At 52.4% G+C, this 19,228-nt stretch overlaps 1 protein-coding gene across 1 annotated transcript in view; it reads left to right on the top strand.

Annotated features, from left to right (window-relative positions):
- ATP6V0D1 (ATPase H+ transporting V0 subunit d1) overlaps positions 1 to 19,228 on the top strand; it is a 39,988-nt gene that overhangs the window by 6,339 nt on the left and 14,421 nt on the right. Inside the window, exon 2 of the mRNA XM_012742540.3 lies at positions 18,522 to 18,693. Coding sequence (XP_012597994.1) covers positions 18,522 to 18,693 — 172 coding nt within the window. The remainder of the gene's footprint in view (positions 1 to 18,521; positions 18,694 to 19,228) is intronic.

Raw genomic sequence — 19,228 nt, forward strand, 5'->3', positions numbered from 1 at the left:
TTTCCCATGGATAGTTTAGCTCTTCTCTTACTCAGAAACTTGGAAAATACAGAAAAGCAAATGGATCGCTGGATTATGCAGCAGCACCTCAGCTGATGAGTACCAGAATGCTAGTTTCCTAATTTGGAATGGGGGCTTTACCTGACACTTGGGCCAATCAGAACATCTCCCTCCTGTTGTTAGGAGTATAATTAACACTCAAGAACAGGAGTCCTGTGATCTTCTCAACTTCCAGGTGATCCAGATGGTCCTGAGGATTGTTTTTCTCAGCCAGTGAGTTGGATACTTGGGGGCCATGGTTAAACACTCAAGTGTGATGTGCTGGCTATCTTCCAGAACAATTTTATCCCTCTCTACTCTCATTCATTTGTCTTCTGTTCATTACAACATATCCTTGTACATTTCAACATTATTTCACAAGGGTTAGCCTCATGTGGGAAGAAAAAAGAGAGACTCCAGGCTGGGCTTGGCCAATCACTAGTCAACACATCACATGAAACTGCAGGTGCAGATGTCTTCCAGGAGTGGCAGGTCGGTCATTCAGTACAGACTGACTGTGGTGTGGCTAGAAGTGTGGCTAGAAAGTTTAGCAGAGATTAGCTCTTGAAGGATTGCAAAAGCCATAGGAAGGGCTCTGTCTTGAGTGCAGGGGATGGGAGAATAAAACTGCTAGGCTTGTACTTTAGAGGGTACCTACAGTTTGAAAGTGGGTTGGAGATAGGAGCCACGTTGGAGGTGGGAAGAACAGTTTATAGGTTCTTCTAGTAATCCAGGCCAGAGATGATGGCAGCCTGTCCTCAGGCATTGGCTGGGAGTATTATAGGAGGGTTTTAGGAGAGGAATTGATAGCATTTGAGGATTGCATAAGAAGACTGAGGAAGAATGAAGAGTCGAGGCTGATGTCCTCAGCTCTGGCTTAGGTGGCAGAGTGAAGTGATGGTGACAGGTAGGAAAAGGAAGAGGTTGGAGCAGGAGTGAGAAGATGAGATTGAGGGATCTGTGAGCCATCTGAGTGGAGATGTGGAGGCTATTTTTGGTGCTCAGATGTGAGGTCTGAGGTTGGGGAATTGAGGAAGAGGTGTGACCAAGGTCCTCTAGAGAGAGCATAGAATCAGAAGAGTGGGCTGGGCACATTGGCTCACACCTGTAATCCTAGCACTTTGGGAGACTGTGGTGCGAGGATTGCATGAGGCCAGGAGTTTGATGTGGGTAACATAGTGAGACCCTGTCTCTGTAAAAAATAGAAAAATTAGCTGGGTGTGGTGGTGTGTACCTGTAGTCTCAGCTACTTGGGGGGCTGAGACAGGAGGAGCTCTTGAGCCTGGGAGTTTGAGGCTGCAATGAACTATGATCATGCCACTTCACTCTAGCCTGGGCTACAGAGTGAGACTGTCTCTAAAAAAGAAGAAGAAAAAGAAAAGAAAAAAAATTAGCCTGGCTAAAGAGGTGGGAAGAGCACCCTAGGGAGATGGAATGACATTAGTAGTCTCACAAAGATGAAACTGCATAGATTATCAGAGGAGCCTCAGGAACACGTGATGGAGTAGAACATGTGTCAAGGATGTGCGGGGGCTAAGTCTGGATAGGTGCATTGGGCTGGTGCATGGAAGGCCGTGGGTGCCTTGGAAGGATATGCAGCCCAGGAGGGATGAGGGTTATGGTAAAATAAATAAATAAATAAAAGATTCTTAGGTTAGGTCAAAGTCAGTGTATGGGAAATGTCTTATTTAAGAGTTCCTGTTGATGGTCTTGCTTGGAAATATTTTGTATGTTCCATTTTTTATTTGTCAAAGAAAACCATATTAAATTGGTGAAATTAGGTGACCACAGCTTGGACAGCAAGACAAGCTTAACCCCAATCCTAAATTCTTGAGTCAGATGTGATCCAAAGGAAGAAGTGACACAGTCCACAATTTAGAGAACACTAGCAAGACAAAGGAGCTGGGTGGGGCATAGGGACAAGGGTGTGGAGAAAGTGATAACCCAAGGAGAGTTTGCACTGTGGAAGGAAGACGTTGAGTCTCTTAGTTGAGACAGCCTGGGCCCCACATATGCCTGAAGTTTTTCCCTCAGTATTTGAGGATTCATGCTGTCCCAGCTGCCCCAGGCAGTAAGAGACCCTCTAGGCAATGATTGGTGAGCTGGCACAGATCATTGGTGGTGACTGTGGCTACCTGCTACCTTAATTGCTCCCTTGCAGCTTGCTGCCACTGCCCAAAGGGGGTGAGGTCCCCAGAGCGGGTGGAGTCAGAGGCTAGGGATAGGCAGGCACCTTGCCACCATGAGCCAGCTTCGACCTGATCCCTCCGTGGATGAAGGAGGGCATTGTGGAAGGGTGGGGGTAGGTGGTATGGTGCAATTAGAAACTTGGATGGTTAAAGGATACAAAATTACAGCTAGTGACTCTTAAATTCAGCTGATTAAAGGAGAGAAAAATTACAGTTAGATGAGAGGAATAAATTCTAGTGTTCTATACTGTAGGGTGACTGTAGTTAACAATAATTCATTGTGTATTTCAAACAGAAGAGAGGATTTTGAACGTTCCCAACACAAAGAAATGATAAATGTTTGAGGTGATGGATATGGTAATTACCCTGAATTTGCTTATTACACATTGTATACATGTATCTAAATATCACTTTGTACCTTACAAATATGTATCATTATTACATATCAATGATTTAAAAAAAAAAACTTGCTCTGAGGCTCCGGAGGATGGATTCAGGAGTAGCCAGGTGAGAGGGCATGGGCTGACCCAGGGCAGCAGTGGAATGAGGGGGGGATGAAGGACTGGGTCAGAGATTAGCTTGGAAGATGAAAGCCACAAGACTGGCCAGTTTTCATTAGATATGGAAGGAGAGGGGTTGGAAGTCAGGCTGCTGGCTTTGTAAAAGTGACTGGGTGGTTGCTGGAGCTGTTTCTGAGATGGGGACCAGCAGAGAAGGAGAAGTTTTGTGCCATGGATGGGGGTGGTGGGCGAGGAGGTATTCTGTCTCAGATGTCTGCAGGAGGGGTGCAGCAGGCAGGTAGCCATGTGGGGAAGTAGCACTAAAGATACCAATCTGGGAGTTGTCAGCACGCTGGCTGGCAGCAGTTAGGCCCATGCCAGGCCATCTGTTGGCTTGCTGCCAGGGCAAGCCTGCCTTAGAAGCATAGCCCTGCCCATGGGTCCTGCCAGGAGTCTAGAGAGCAGCCTTAACTGCAGGCCAAGTGGATACAAGTGTGGCCTAATAGGGACACCTGGCAGGGAGCCTAATTTGGCAAGTGGAGCAGGGATTTCCCTCCAGATCTCTGCTGTGTCTCTTCCTGCATGATTGTGGGACATTGAGGTTTTTTGCTTTCTTTTTAACTAAATGTAAATTTTTAAATTCCAAAAATAAAGTTGGTAGAGGGATGGGTTAGTGTAGAGTCTTTGGGGGACAAGTTTTCACCCCTTTGTAAAAACATTGCAGGTGTATATAGTGTATGACCCTGCACACCAACTTATAGGATTGTACCCCATAGATTAGTATAGGGTAGCATGTACAGAGGTGTTCATGTCAGCCTTGTTGGTAACAGCAAACTATTAGAACTAATGGAATATCCACTGATTTGGTTTGGTTAAATAAACCATGTTCTGTCCTTGCAATGGAATACTACTAGCAAGTGCTCAAAAGCATGAAGTTCCATAAGGGTTGATTTAGAAATATATTGTTAGGTGAAAAGTTGTAAAGCATTGCAAATAACATAATCCCACTTTAGTAGAATACCAGATGCCAAGCACACAGACAAGTGTTTGGAAGCATAGGTACCAAGTGACAACCTCTGGGGAGAGGAATTGGAGAGGCTGGGAAGGGGGAGCATTTCAATGTTTATTTTATATACTCTTCCATTGTTTATATTGTGATGAACAAATATTTTATAATTTAAAACATTTGATAAAGATTTAGTCCGGGGCCGGGCGCAGTGGCTCACACCTGTAATCCTAGCTCTGTGGGAGGCCGAGGCGGGCGGATCGTTTGAGTTCAGGAGTTCGAAACCAGCCTGAGCAAGAGCGAGACCCCGTCTCTACTATAAATAGAAAGAAATTAATTGGCCAACTAATATATATAGAAAAAATTAGCCGGGCATGGTGGCGCATGCCTGTAGTTCCAGCTACTCAGGAGGCTGAGGCAGCAGGATTGCTTGAGCCCAGGAGTTTGAAGTTGCTGTGAGCTAGGCTGATGCCACGGCACTCACTCTAGCCTGGGCAACAAAGTGAGACTCTGTCTCAAAAAAAAAAAAAAGATTTAGGCCAGGTGCAGTGGCTCACGCCTGTAATCCTAGCACTCTGGGAGGCTGAAGCGGGCAGATTGCTCGAGCTCAGGAGTTCGAAACCAGCCTGAGCAAGAGCGAGACCCCGTCTCTACTATAAATAGAAAGAAATTAATTGGCCAACTAATATATATAGATACAAAAAATTAGCCGGGCATGGTGGTGCATGCCTATAGTCCCAGCTACTTGGGAGGCTGAGGCAGTAGGATTGCTTGAGCCCAGGAGTTTGAGGTTGCTGTGAGCTAGGCTAACGCCACAGCACTCACTCTAGCCTGGGCAACAAAGCAAGACTCTGTCTCAAAAAAATAAATAAAAAAAGATTTAAAATAAGGAAAATTAGAATATATAGGTAAGCAAAGAGAAGGTACCCACACCCAACAGCCTTTTAAGTTGAGATCTATGCTAGTGAGTCTGGGGCATTCGTGGGCCAAATTTTGGTTCACAGTATTGTAGGGCTGGTCTGGGAACCCCCAGAGGAACCCCCAGACCAGGGGGAACCTCCATCAGGTCCCTTCTCTCTACACTTGAAGACTCTTAAGTCCAGGGGGTGCTTGAGGGTTCAGCATAGGCCCCCCCCCCAGGCAGGTCACCTTCCACCTGGCCAGTTTTCTCTTTCCTTTGCCTCTTCCTCCCCACCCTGAATCCTGCTTTCCCTTTGCTGATTACATCTTGCACTGTATATAATTTAGCTTGATTTTATCTGGGAAGCTGTTTATGGTCAAGTCAGTAACAGTCCCCATGGGAACAAATAACTCCTGTTTCACAAGCCCTGCCCCAGGAGGTCATGTCAGAACTTGCTCTGGTGGGTGATAACATACTTTTTCTTGAACTTACTCAGCGATCTCTTGGACCTGGTTTCTGAGATGGAGCCGGTGCCTGAACCCATGCCAGAGACCTTCTGAGGTGGCCTCAGCATAGGCAAATGGCAGCCATTCAGGACCCTTGAAGAAGGCGGCTTTCTAGATGGCAGAGAGAGAAACACCTCAATACCATAATTTTAAACGTTTTGCATAAAACCCTTCTGGAATGTATTAGTCCACTTTCTTAAGTGGCACACACTGAATATAGCAGAGTGTCTTCTGCATTGGGGCTGTTAGACTTGAAAGGAGATGGAACAGAACCTCTGTCCCTAAGGGCCCAGGTCTGCCTCCAGTAGTTTTGTTCCTGGCACCCTGTCAGGCCACCCATTCACCCTTCCCGCTGTGGTCAGGGCTCCTGCTACAGCACCCCAAGCCCCCTTTCTAACCTGTAGCTGCTGTTGTGCCTTGGGCTCAGCAGCCAGATGCACTCCAGCTTGTTAGGAGGGTCTGCATCTAGAAAGAACAGGTGCAAGAACATAATGTGATGGTCTGTCTTGTAAGTCATTTGCACCTGGTCAGCGTCAAGACCCTAGGGCAGGCGTCCTCAAACTACAGCCCGCAGGCCACATGTGGCCTGCCAAGGACATTTATCCAGCCCGCCGGGTATTTTTGCCACCGCTGCCTGTCCTGCTTAGCAGCTGACTCGTCCCGTCACAGGCCCACAGTGCGCATGTGTGGAATGTGCACCGCACTCTCCAACGGTCTGAGGGACAGTGAACTGGCCCCCTGTTTAAAAAGTTTGAGGACCCCTGCCCTAGGGCCTCTCTGGGTTGCCAGGACCTGTCTTGAGTTCTGTGTGGGGCCGCCCAGGCATCAGGCAGACCATGCTCCCTTTCTGGCCAGCTGTATGATGTGGAGCATGTGTTTGCCCACCTGCATAATGAAGCGGAAAACACTGACTGCAGTTTGTTAGGATTCAACAGCACAGTCCTAGCCACAGTGGATGCTCAATAGATATTTGCATGATTGGATGAGTGACAACTCTTTGGGGTACTGCCCTTTGTAATATGGGGGAGATGGGAAGCTGAGGCCCCTGTCCTTGAGGGAGGGGTGCACCGTGTCACAGGTTGTCCTATTTCTGAGTTATTAAGCACTTGCTTTTATTAGGTACACACTAGGCAAAGGTGTTGAGCGTTGGATAAAGGGAATTGGAGACTTGGGAGGGTCTGGCTGAGCTGGAGAACAAGACTGTGGAGGGTTGAGGATGCCCAAGCTTTCCTCCACACGCTCTTCAACCCCTCAGAAGGGTCTGTTTTCACTGACACAGGACAGACCAGCTCCTCATGACCAGACTCAGGCCCACCTGGTCTCCCTTTCACATGACCAGGCTCCTGTGAACCTTGGGCCTACTCCTGTTCTTTATGACACATTTCTGCATGGCTCTGTGAATGCCTGCAGACCCACTCCCCCAAGGATCCATAGCTGGGGGAGATGCAGACCAGGAGTCTGAGACGGAGATTATATTGGGGGGTTATGTTGAGAGGGAACTGGAGCTGGGCTACTCACTGTCTGCAATGCCATCCTCGCTTCAGCCACAAGGGGGTGTGCCAGGATCACTTGGCTGCCAGGGAGCCTTGGGAAGGGGGTGTGGCTGGACCGCGAGAGTCAACCAAGCTGCCTCTCCTCTGCTCCTCCATGTGGCACCTGCCCAGGGCCACTGTCCCTTAGGACTCTGTCCAGGGCCCTGCTTCCCTCACTCAAGTCCCACTTGGCCTTCTAAGATTAGGTAGGGCTTGTGGCTCAGTGTCTCCTGTCTGTCCATCTCTTTTGGCCCCCAGCTTCCTTGGTTGGTCAGGGGAAGTCCAGGGGACATTCCCTGATGCTCTCTGCCCTGGTGCTCAGTGCAGGCTGCTCCAGCCTTGACCACCAAGTTGTCCTCATTTACCCCCGCCTGGGTCATGCTGGCAGCTGTTAGGGGGGAGCTGCAGCTGCACACAGCACAGTGTGCTACCTATGAACCCAGGCGTCTTGAGGGCTTCAAGTAGGAACTTGAGGCTGCCCATGGGGTCAGGGCCATACTTCTCAGCTTCCAGAAGCACACCCTTCCCCACTCTTGTCTTGCCACCCTCGTCCCTTCAGGAGAGTGAAAGTTTGTCCTGAGGGCAGAGGATGAATTTTCCTCTCCTCTCAACCTCCTTTGGCACTTTGTGGGACATGAAGGAGTGTGTGGCACACAGGTCCATGTGTGCAGGGTGACTCTAGCCCACACCAGGCACCCAAACTCCACGTAAGCACTATAGGTCCACACCCCATGCTGGGGTGGTTATCACAGTTGTTAACAACTCTTCTCTTCTACCCTGTACCCTGATTTGGGGGCCTTTCCATTGGCTTCCCTGGCTTCTGCCTCATCTAACATCTACTCCTTGCTTATTTTTTTTTTTTAAAGAAATCTGTCCTGCACTAGAATGTTGGCCTTTCTCCTCTTTCAGAGGCAGGAAAATGAAGGCCCTGAAGGGCCACTTAGTAGGCTAGGCTGTTGTCATGTAGCCTGGATGCCAGCTCTGCCTGTCAACACTTAGTGCCCTACAGTTTCTCCAAAGGACCCTGGAGTAGTGCTCAAGCAGCAGGGCTGGGGCTGCCCCTGTGTGGATGTGGCTGCTCCTGCGGCCACCAGGCAGGCATGTGGCAGGGAAAGGAGTGTGTAGGGGAACAGCTCTGAGCTGGACAGTGCTTTACTAGTCAGTTCTGGCCTGGCCTTGGGCACTTGCCCAGACCTTGTCCCCCCCTTGGATACTCAGGCAATGGTTTTCAGGCCTTGACCTTAGTGGAGGTTTCATGCTTGGCTGGCAGATGGGGCTTCCCCCTCTGAGGAGTCATCTATTGTGTCTTTGCTACCACAACTCAGCCTTCACCACCTGCCCCTGCTCTGATGGCTGCTTGGAGGCACCAGAGCCCCAGGGCCGTCCCCACACCTGCCACCAGTTCTGCCAGTACTGCTCCATGGGTATCCAGGCCACTGGTCTCACCCTGAGCCCCTGAATGGCCCTCAGGGCTGGGTTGCAGGGAGTGAGTCAATGTGGTCTGGGCCTGACTGGGCTAGAACAGTGTCAGAGCTGGACAGGCACCTGGAAGTATACCTTACCCGGCCTCTTATTTTATCTGGGAAATTGGGTCCCAGGTGAGGCCCAAGGGCTTACTTATGGTCTCCTGAGACCTGTCTTGGCTCTTCCTATCTGGTTGTTCTACATTCTTTGATTTTTTTTCCCCTCCTTCATTTATTCTTTCATTTGTTCAATCAAGAATGCCTGGACTATGCCTGTGTACTGGCTTCCAACCTAGGAAGGGATGATCTGGGGAAAGGAGCCCTGCTTCTAGGGTCCTTGCATTTCCCCAGGCCTTGCCACAGGGGATCTAGCTTGGAGCCTAAAGGGTTGGGAGTTGAGGGGTACAGGTGAGCTGCAGCTCATGACCCAGCACACAGGGTCCTGGGCTGCCAGGTCATGGGTTGCAGCTCACCCATTTCCTCCCACCCTTAATCCTTTAAGCTTCAAACTCGATGCCATATTGCAATACCCGGGGCAACACAGGGTCCTGTGGTGTTATCCCAAGCAGGTGACCACCTCCCTCCCAGGGGCCAGCCCAGGTGCACAGCGCTGGTCATGCTAACTCTGGCATGTTACTGCTGCCCCTGGTATCCTGCTAGGCCCTTGAGCAGGGTTGCTGGGAGAAGGGTTGAAAGGCAGGGTAGGTGGGGGTCCCAGGGGCTGTACACAACCAGCCTGGATGGTTACTGCTCCTGCCACCTTCTTGCTTGGCCCAAGCCTCTTGGCTCTGCCAGGCAAGGGTATGGATCAACACTACTCCTGGCCTGAGTGCCTCTGTCCAATTTCCATGAGCCACAAGGAATGGGGCTTCATGCTGAGAGTAGCATGACCTCACAGCCCCAAATAAGGCTTAATCCATGAGCCTAAGCACAGGGCCTAGGTCAAAACAAAATGAGTATTTCTTACTTCCCTCCATTGGGGTGGCTCTAGACACTGTGGAACTGACAGAATACTCCAATCTAGCCTGACCTGCTTGTACTCCCTGAGAAAAGCCATCTTTATGGAGTCCTAGAAATCCCCTTCACCCCCATGTGTGCCCAGCTTCCCTTCATGTCCTTCCTCCAGAGGGCTATGCACATAGAGCAGGAGCCAGCATCAGGACTGACTGGATCGCTCAGGTAGTGTGGGCCAGCAGACCCGGTAGCTAGACATGGACACAGGCCACCTTTTGAGCATAGCTCACTGCCACCATAGCTGGCCTTCCTTGGCTGCCTGGCACCTGGCCATGATGGATCGCTTTACCTCTCTTACTCACACCCAGGCAAACTTACATCTTTGGGAAAGTGAAAAGAAGTTCTTCCTCACAGTCCTGATCCACTCCAACCTGCAGGTTCTGTAACTGGTGTTAAGCCTGAAGACGAAAGAGCTTGTTTAGGTCAAAGTGCAGGGCAGCAGCAGAGAAGGGTGTGGCCGCTACCTTCCAGGGTGAGGCTGGGTCATCTGATTCTCAGGCTGGGCTGTGGCCAGAGAACATAGGGAAGCCGCCCTGCAAGCCCTGTGTCTCCTGGGCCATGCCAGTCCTGTGGAGCCTTAGGGTCTGGGTGGGGATGGCCTATCCAGGTGGATCTCTGCTCAGTCTCTGCTCAGTCAGAGGAGAGCTTCTTGGAACTTGCCCTGGGTGCAGCAGTAACCAGTTCTGCCTCTCCCTTTGGCACATGGGACTGTCGCCTGCCTGGCAACCTCCTGACTGTCAAACAAGTTGACTTCCTCCTAGGATGTGAGAGATGCTTTCATTCTCCCAGCTGCTGGGACAAGGTGTTCCTGAGAGCATGAGGGTAATTAAATGTGTCTCCGTTGCCACCTGCCACCTGCCCCAGAGCAGGGAGTGGAGTGGTGAACCTATTGCTTCCTGGGTGACCCTCCCATTTTGATCCCTGTGTCTGATGTTACTGGTAGGCAGTGCCAGTGGCCCGTAAGTATCAGCTGGGCTACCTCTGTGAATCCCTGCTGCAAATGCCTCACCTCACTGAAAGGCCTCCAGCATGAAACAAAGTGCAGATCTAGGGATGGAGGAAGGAGAACTTACTGTCCTTTCCCTGCAGGAGCTCTGTCTCGCGCCAACTGAAACCCAGTAACTTGCATGTGGCTGTGCCAGCAGTAGACTCCAGGTTCTTCCCAAGATTGTTGGCTTGCTGGCTGGCCAGCCCAGGGGCTTCCCATGCAGCAAAAGCTGCCATTGGCTACACTGCCTCCTGCCTGTTCCTGAGACCCTAGGGCTGCAGCTCAGGGCTCGGTGGGTGGTATAGAATTGAGTCTTAGCTTCTGTCTATCCAGGTCGCTGGGGCTGTGCAGAGCTCTGTATGATCTTGTCGGGTAGGTGAAGTGAGATGTGGGCTTGGGGACAGGAGTCCTGGATCTTGAGCCAGCTCTGTTCTTCCTTCCTTAGGAGATAGCAGAGTGGGACCTGTGTTTGCATGCCCATGCTGCACAAGGTCTCCTGCCAGCTTAATGAGAGGGAGGAGAGCTTGTTAGAGCCCTGGCCTAACATGCCCTGGGGGAAAGGTTGGGACAGACCCTGGAGAGGAGGGACGGGCATTCTGTGGACCACTGAGTAGGACAACCTGAACAGTGGCCTGAAGCCAAGAACACAGAGCACTGGGCTGAGGTGTTGCTTGGAGAGCTTTGGATGCGATCCTGTCTGCCAAAAGAGATGGACTGTGGTGTGCTGTGTTCGGCTCTCTTTGCGTAGCCTGCCTCTGCTCAGTGTCTGTGTGGTGCCCTGGGAGGCTGGCAGTGCAGAACCTTTCCCTGGGTCCAGAGAGATTCCACAAGCTGCTTAGGGACAAACTGTCAAACCCAGGTCCTTGTGGCTCCAAAGTCCAGATTTCTCTTTCCCCTGCCCCACTCAGCTGCCTAAGGAGTAATGTTTTAAGACCAGTTAGCTAGCAAAATGGGTCTGCAGAGGGGCCAGGACTGTGGCAGGGACTTGCTGATGAATGGTGAGTGGGCCTGCTGTGACCAGGAAACGGTGCCATGGACACTCCAGTTGGGGGAGGGGGCACCAAGGCTCTGGATGGGGAATTGCAGGTGGCATGGAGGGGAAGGGGAAAAGAGCTGGTGTTTGATAGGAAGAGTTGGAGCTCAGGGTTAGTCAGTTGTTATTACATGAGGTTCACAGGGAGCTGGTGATGGGCCCTGGCAAAGGCCTGGGGACTGAAGAAGACACTTTAATCTGTGCCACAGGCCCTAGGTAAACCTAGGGTTAATGGTTTCCATGCTGTCTGTGTCTCCCACACTGAGTTCCAGATGTGGCGCCCTGACCCTGCAGATCCAGCCAGCTAGTGCACACATCTGCTTTGGAGCTGATGTGAAAAAGAGGTCTCCTCCTGCTCCCCAAGCCTAGGGAGGAGGTCAGGCACAGCACATTCACTGAGGAGGGGCAGGGCGGCTCTCGCTCTGTTGGGCCACCAGCCTGGCCATCTGTCCACATCTGGCCATCTGTCTCAGTTTTCCTGCTTTGAGCCACTGGAAGTCATAGCATGGAGGTAGAGCCCAAGTCCGGTTCCTGCAAAGCAGATTTCTCAGCCGGACCCAGAGGAGAGGTAGAATAGGCTCCAAGGCCCTGCCACGCTTGTAGGGAATGGCAAGGTGGGCACACTGGGCTCTAGGGACAATGTTCTCACATATGGTTTCATTCAGTGGGCCCCAATTCCTGAAAACCCCTGAGCTCCCCAGGAGAGTGTCGCTAAGTGACCTCTGGAAAAGCAGAAGTAAAGTCTGGGAACACACTGTCCTCTCACACTGTGCTGTGGCCAGCTGGCCAGCAGGACCCTTCCGTGGGCCATGAGGCCACGGGTGAGTCTAGAGCAGGGGCTGCCCCACCTAGTGCATTGGGCCAGGGGCTGCCTCCATGCCTGCTGGGCCCCTGGGGCATATGGGACCAACCCCCTGGCATGGGCCAGGACCCTCCCTTCCTGCCTCCCCAGGGACCTTGGAGAGGAGCTGCAGAGGCCTGGGAGCTGGAAAAGCCATGTGCTACCTGCCCCTGGGACTCCTAGGGGGGCTGAGAGAGCTCCTTCAGGGATGACAAGATCTGGGAAAGGTTTCAGAAAGTAGGCAGGGGGAGGGGAGACCAGGGCTGCCCAGCTGCCACCTCTCAAGGCCTGTCGGGGGCTGGCCGCCAAGCCTATGCTTTCTCCCACAGAGAGCAGATTGTGCTGGTCAAGCTGGGGTCCCCATATCCTCTTACTAATCAGGTTCTGGGGTGGTAGTCAGGAGTGCCAGCTGGGGCCAGGGCTCTGCTTGCTGAGGAGTCCTGGCCCAGCAGACTGGGGATTAGGGATAGGCAGAGGGTGGGGGTGGGAGACAGGTGGAAGCTATGGGGCCAGCTTGAGTCTGGTGCAGCCTGATGAGCCCTGGGAGGAGCAGCCATGCCAGGTGGGTATTGGGCTGCAGCCTTCCCAGGCCTCTTCTGAGAGCTCAGCTGGTCTCTGCTGGAGCCAGGGCAACAGTCTTTGACACAGGCAACCTCAAGGTGGACAGGGCTGCTTTGTGGAGGAGGGAAGGCAGGGACTCTCACTTTTCAGACTGGGGGGTGTCTTCCCAACCCAGCCTCTCTGCTGGCCCTGAGGAAGCAGCCCTGTTTCCTGTACTTCAAGGGCTTCTCTCTAGGGCAGCCTGTGGACTTCTCTGGAGCACTTGCTAGGAGCAGAGATCACAGGAAGGTCGCTCTAGCCGGAGAAGAGCACTAGTAGGCGAGTCAAGGGCCGAGGCAATGCTAGGGCTAAGGGCACAGGGCCTCACAGGTGTGGGGAGGAGGCAGAACTCTAGCTCAAGGGCCACAGGGGCTGGTGGGTGAGGGTGATGACACATTGAATTTGGAAGACTTTACTCATCTTGGTGTGGAGAGTGGACTTGGGAGCAGGGAGCCAAGATGTGGGGCAGGAGGCCTGGGTGGCACCAGGAGATGGAGTGGGCGAGTCGCCAGAACATGGGGACAAGAATGTGGGAAGCAGCGGAGGTATGGGAAGGTCCTGGGAGTGTGAGGTGCTGGGAGCAAGTCTAAGGCCCTGAGGGAAGGCCAGAGATGCTGAGAAATGAAGTTGATCAGCTTCCTCTGAGGTGGGGTTGTAAGGGCCTGGTTGCAGCCCAAAGCTGCTGGCTCACTTGTGCGAGCCCGGATAACAGAAAATTGGCCCAGGGGAGGAGTAATTGGCTTCTGGAAACTGCTAGCTTGGGGCCCAAAGGTAGAGCTATCGGCTAAACACATATTTCTGCTTCTGAGAATCGCTTGCTTGCAGCTAGACGCATAGGTACGGTGCCAGATAAGGGAGAAAGGCCCCTTTGCCACCGGCGGGCTACCAGTCCACCAATCATGTTAAAGACTAACACGCGCAATCAGCTTGTGCAGCACGGGTGTTCAAGAGGGAGGGGGGATAAAAGGGCAGCCCCAGCTTTGGTCAGGGTCCTTGCCTGTAAGAGTGACCACTGCGCTGGGACTCTAGGGCCTGGACCCTGGCTAGCCAGAAAATAAAGCTCCTCTTGAGTGATTGCATCCTTGGTGTCTTTGTTCATCTGCCTGGCGGGGTGCAGGAAGCCGGTCCCTAACAGGGTTTAGGTCAGACTGAAGAAAGAACTTCCTGATAACAGCATCTTCTTGAACATGAGAATTCAACCTCTCAGGAAGTCTTTTGCTATGAGAGATCCCAAGCTGGCCAGACATTCCTGGTGTTGGGCCATGGATGGGAGGATTTGGGGTAGACAGCTGGGCTTGTGGGTAGACCAGAGCGGTCCCTTGAGTCTGTGCTAACCAGAACACTGTTCATGCCTCGGCCGGGCATGTCTGGGCCTCTCAGGGGCCGTCACCAACGCTGTCAGGCTGCCGAGCCCAGGGCCCACAGCAGATGTAGCCCCAGAGCCTTGCCGTCCTTGGCTGCCCTCGGAGGCTGGGCTAGGACTGGGTGGCCAGGTCTCCCACAAAGCGCTCTACAAGTTCCAGGCCTCTCCTCCTGTGCTCAGATCCCGCCCCCAATCACGTCCCCTCCCAGTCACATATCCTCCTCCGCATCCCTCAGAGCAGGAAGCTGGGGAGGAGGAGGAGACATCCTAATCTGCATTGTCCTAGCCCCGGCCAGGACTGTGTTAAGGGCTTGGGGCTGCCAGCCACTGGGCCTGGATGCCAGGTTCCTCCAACAGGGCCAGAGCTGGTTTAGAAACCCTGTGTGGTCCTCTCACGGGCGAGCTGAGGGCTCAGCTAGTCTGCCTCCTCCAAGTCGCCTTCTTGGCTGGCAGGCTGGCCCCTGTTCCCTGGGTCACAGGGAGATGTGAGGTTTGGCCAGGGAAAGTGGTCTGGAATGGCCCTTCGACATCATCCCTGGGGGCTTTTAAAAATGAGTTTCCTGGTAAGGAAGACTCCTCAGGCCTTGGGCAGGATTCTCAGCAGAGTCTCCCGGGTTTGCTCTGATCCTACAAACGCCAGCAGAAACCACCCGCCGCCTGCGTTCCAGCAGCGCTTGGAGCCATGGCTTCCCCAGATGCAGCGTCAGCAGAACGCTGCAGCCAAGGCACGGGGGTGTTTGCTCTTAGGTCTGTGCTAAGCAGCAGGGGTAGGGGGCATGCAAAGAAGAGCCCACCCCTTGGCTTTTTCCCCCCTCATTAACATGCGCACGTTCTTAGCTTCTCAAGGAATGGCTGGTACCACAAGTGATGCCAGAGGGACTTAATCACTGAGTGGTGGCAGTTGAGGTCCATGATTATCAGGTGGGCATTAAGCATTCAGGCTGCCTCCAAGGTCAGGGGGAGGGCATGCCCTGGTTTCTCCTCCCCCCTGCCACCTGCCAGCTCTTCTGGGACTAAAGTCTTTGTGGACAGTGGAGTCTATATCTGAAAGGCCTGTCCTGGGCCAAGGGCTGTGGGAGAATGTAGTGAGGGAGGTACAGAGTCAGGGAGAAGAGGAGACCAGGTTGGGTATGTATAGAATCCACTAGGTATTACCTACATCCTAGCCCCTCTACTCCCTGACTGTGAGACTTTCGAGTTTCATGTTCCATCTGATTTCTGTTCCCAAGGCTGTGAAGTGGGTGTGGCGGCTGGGAGGTCCAGGTTGCTCCTGGCATGGGACTGAGGACACTGCGTGGCCCATGTGTTTCCAGTTGGCATGGGTCTGGGTTGCCCCCATCATGTTGGGGTGAGGACTCTCACCTGACCAGTGCCAGGTGTTGGATGGAGAGTCAGTGAGGGCTGGAGAGAGGAAAGACATTTGGCAGTGAGGAAGTTGCTGAGCTAGTCTTCCCAGGGAGAGAAGCCATGTGGAGCAAAGGCAGAGGCTGGGGCAGAGGAAGTTCCACGCTGCTTGAGAGCTCATGAGGATCCCAAGTGGGAGGTGACAGCTTGCTTGGGGAAGCCTCCCGGTAGCATGTGTCAGGGCTCAGAAGAGCAGTGTGTACACAGATGCCCAGTGGCCTGGCCCCTGGATGCTTTGGAGTGGAGGGTTCAGGAGGTTGGGCTGGGGTCCAGACTCACTGTCCCCAGAAATAGTGGGGCCACTGGCAGAAGGGCCTCCACCTAGAGGATGGGGTTTTGCCCTGGGGCCCTCCTTGTGCATCTGGCCTGGCCTCTAGGCCCAGGCTGTGAGCTGAAGAGGACCAAGTATCCTGGCCTGAGAAGGGCTCTCAGCTGGCCACAGTGTCTGCATGGATAAGTGGACAGCTTTGCTCTGGCAGCTGCTTGCCAGTGCCTCAGTCTGACCCAGAGCACGGTATTCCAGTCCCAGCTCCCAGCTGCCGTCCGTGCCACAGCTTCCCCTAGTGGAGATTTCAGCGCGTGCTGGGCCTGGGCCAGAACCCCGATGTTTATTGATAGATACAAGTATATAAAATCAGGCCATGAACATGGCTTAATAAATTAAGTAGGTCTCATTCCAATGTTGTAGTAAGAGGGACCAATTTAAACCCACAAAAACCACTTTAGGGACATTAATGATGTCTTAAAACTGAACAGTTTTGTGCAAGTAAACCATGTTTCTTTTTTTTTCTTTTTGAGACAGAGTCTTGCTCTGTGACCTAGGCTAGAGTGCAGTGGCATGATCATAGCTCACTGCAACCTCAAACTCCTGGGCTCAAGAGATCCCCCTGCCTAACCCTGCTGAGTAGCTAGGACTACAGGCACATGCCACTGGTGTGCTAAAACCCAGCTATTTTTTATTTTTTAGTAGAGATGGGTTCTACCTCCATGTTTCTTTTAAAAAGACTTGTGCACTTGCCCAGGCTCAAGGATATTAAAATCTCGCACATGAAGCCCATTTCTAGAGGTAAAAATATACTATGATGGCAACAACCATCAATTATAGTTAAGAACTTTTCTGTAACAACCAAATGAATGGTCATATACGAAGTATTACTGAGCAAAGCACCTTTTCTCACCCAGGCCCTATTCCAGGAGTAGCTGTGGCTTGGTCATGCGAGGGTGGGGGAGAATGGAGTCCAGGGCAGGGGCTCATTGCAGACGGCCTGGGGTAGAGGTGTAGGAGAGTGTTCACATCTCCCAGGTAAAAAGGCACTGGAGTCCATGGGGCAGAATGGGCTGGTGGCTTCTGCCTGCCCTGCCTTGCCTTCTCTTCTTTGCCCTTTTGGGTGGCCATAGGAGAAAAGTAGTCATAAATGGTGGAGCAATGGTGAAGGCAGCCCATCCCTCCTGCAGGCCTCAGGAGGTTAAAGTCCACTCCGTGAGTGCCCAGGAGCCCCAGAGGACATGAGTGCTGCCTGCTATTGGTCTACCCAGAGATGCCAGTGGGAGGCACTCAGTCCTGCCTGCCTCCCTCCAGCTACTCTGAAGGGATGCCCAATCTTTCCTCCCAGCGTCATCTCCCCCTCACACCACTCATTCACACTCCAGGCCACTTTTTTTTTTCAGAATATTATGGGGGTACAAATGTTTAGGTTACATATATTGTCCTTGCCCCACCCAAGTCAGAGCTACAAATATGTCCATCCCACAGATGGTGCACACCACACCCATTAGGTGTGAGTATACCCATCCCCTCCCCCTTTTCACCTGCCCAGCACCCAATGAATGTTACTACTGTATGTACACATAAATGTTGATCAATTTGATGGTGAGTACATGTGGTGCTTGTTTTTCCATTCTTGGGATACTTTACTTAGTAGAATGAGCCCCAGCTCCATCCAGGATAATACAAGAGGTGCTAGATTACCATTATTTTTGTGGCTGAGTAGAACTCCATGGTAGATATATACCACGTTTTATTAATCCACTCATGTATTAATGGGCACTTGGGTTGTTTCCACATTCTTTGCAATTGTGAATTGTGCTGCTATAAACATTTGAGCGCAGATGTCTTTTTTATAGACTGCCTTTTTTCCTTTGGGTAGATGCCCAGTAATGGGATTGCTGGATCAAACCTCTAGGCAACTTTTCACTCACACCATCCTGCTGCCTGTTTCCTTCATACCTTTTTCCCCTGCCCTTTGCTGTGGCCCAACCTAGTGTGGCTTTCTCATCCTCTCTGTCCTAGTTTGGTTCCCTTTTTACTCCTATAGCTTTTGGCATCTCTTTTATTTCATCTGCCTGGTGTCTGCTTGGGGCTGTGTTGGCTTGCCTCCCTGACCCTGAGGCCCTGGAAGGCAGGGCCCGTGTTTTACTCTGCTCTAGGTAGGGCTATCCTAGAGCCCAGCACACAGAAGGGCCTCAAAGGCTGTGAGTTGTGAATTGGACCTTGGCTTGGGGTTTCCCAGGTCATGTCATCTTTTTTTTTTTTTTTTTTTTTTTTGAGACAGAGTCTCACTTTTTTGTCCAGGCTAGAGTGAGTGCTGTGGCATCAGCCTAGCTCACAGCAACCTCAAACTCCTAGGCTCGAGCGATCCTTCTGCCTCAGCCTCCCGAGTAGCTGGGACTACAGGCATGAGCCACCATGCCCGGCTAATTTTTTTTTATATATGTATCAGTTGGCCAATTAATTTCTTTCTATTTATAGTAGAGACGGGGTCTCGCTCTTGCTCAGGCTGGTTTTGAACTCCTGACCTTGAGCAATCCGCCCGCCTCGGCCTCCCAAGAGCTAGGATTACAGGCGTGAGCCACCGCGCCCGGCCTCCAGGTCATGTCATCTTAGGGAACAACTGTTCACTTATGCCTGAACTCTGGGGCCCAGTGTGCTGGCTTGTGGCCCAAGGATCTGGGGCATCTCCAGAGCCTTAGCCTGGCTGCCGTGTAGTAGGCCCTGAGCCAACAGGGAGATGGAAGTCTGGGTAGTAGCAGGACACAATGGCAGGGGAGAGGCCAGAGCCCAGTGTTGGGGTGGGGATGGGGACTTGGAACCCTGGTGGGGGCTCAGCAAGGCCAGCCCTTACCCTATACCCTTGGGTTTCAGACTTGAAACTGCACCTGCAGAGTACTGACTACGGCAACTTCCTGGCCAATGAGGCCTCGCCTCTGACAGTGTCAGTCATCGATGACCGGCTCAAGGAGAAGATGGTGGTAGAGTTCCGCCACATGAGGAACCACGCCTACGAGCCACTTGCCAGCTTCCTGGACTTCATTACGTGAGTATGCCCTGCAGTGTCTTCCCCCTCACCAGGCAGGACAGCTAGACCTGCAGGAGCCGATCCCAGCATGGCTTAGGGCAGCTGACTTCATGCTTCTGGTAGCTGTCAAAGCTGATGACAGCTCTGTCAGGCCAGCTCTCATTGGGCACTGCTTTGAGTCCTCCCAGGCTGTGTGATTTGGCAGGTCATTCAACAGCCCTGCACCTCCCAGCTACCACTCATAAAGTGTGGTCACCAGCAGCTTAACTGCTGGTTACAGATATGGTGGACAGGCAAGAGTGTCCCGTGCAGTAGTGCTGGATGAGGACCCTTTCCCTGTGTCCCTAGTGTTTCAGAGATCGGGGTGGGAGACCAGGGAAGGTGGGGGCCCTTTTTCTCACTCACCCTACAGTGCCCACACTGAACACTCACCAGTCCCTACACCCTCTGCCAGGGTCAGGTGTCAGGGGATGAACAGGGCTCCAAAGAGCCTGGTTCTTGGGATGTGCCATTCAGACTTTCTGGCCCTGTCTGGGCTGAGGCCCATTCTCCA

Source organism: Microcebus murinus, chromosome 20 (genome assembly GCF_040939455.1).
Source record: "Microcebus murinus isolate Inina chromosome 20, M.murinus_Inina_mat1.0, whole genome shotgun sequence".
Taxonomy (NCBI): Eukaryota; Metazoa; Chordata; class Mammalia; order Primates; family Cheirogaleidae; genus Microcebus; species Microcebus murinus.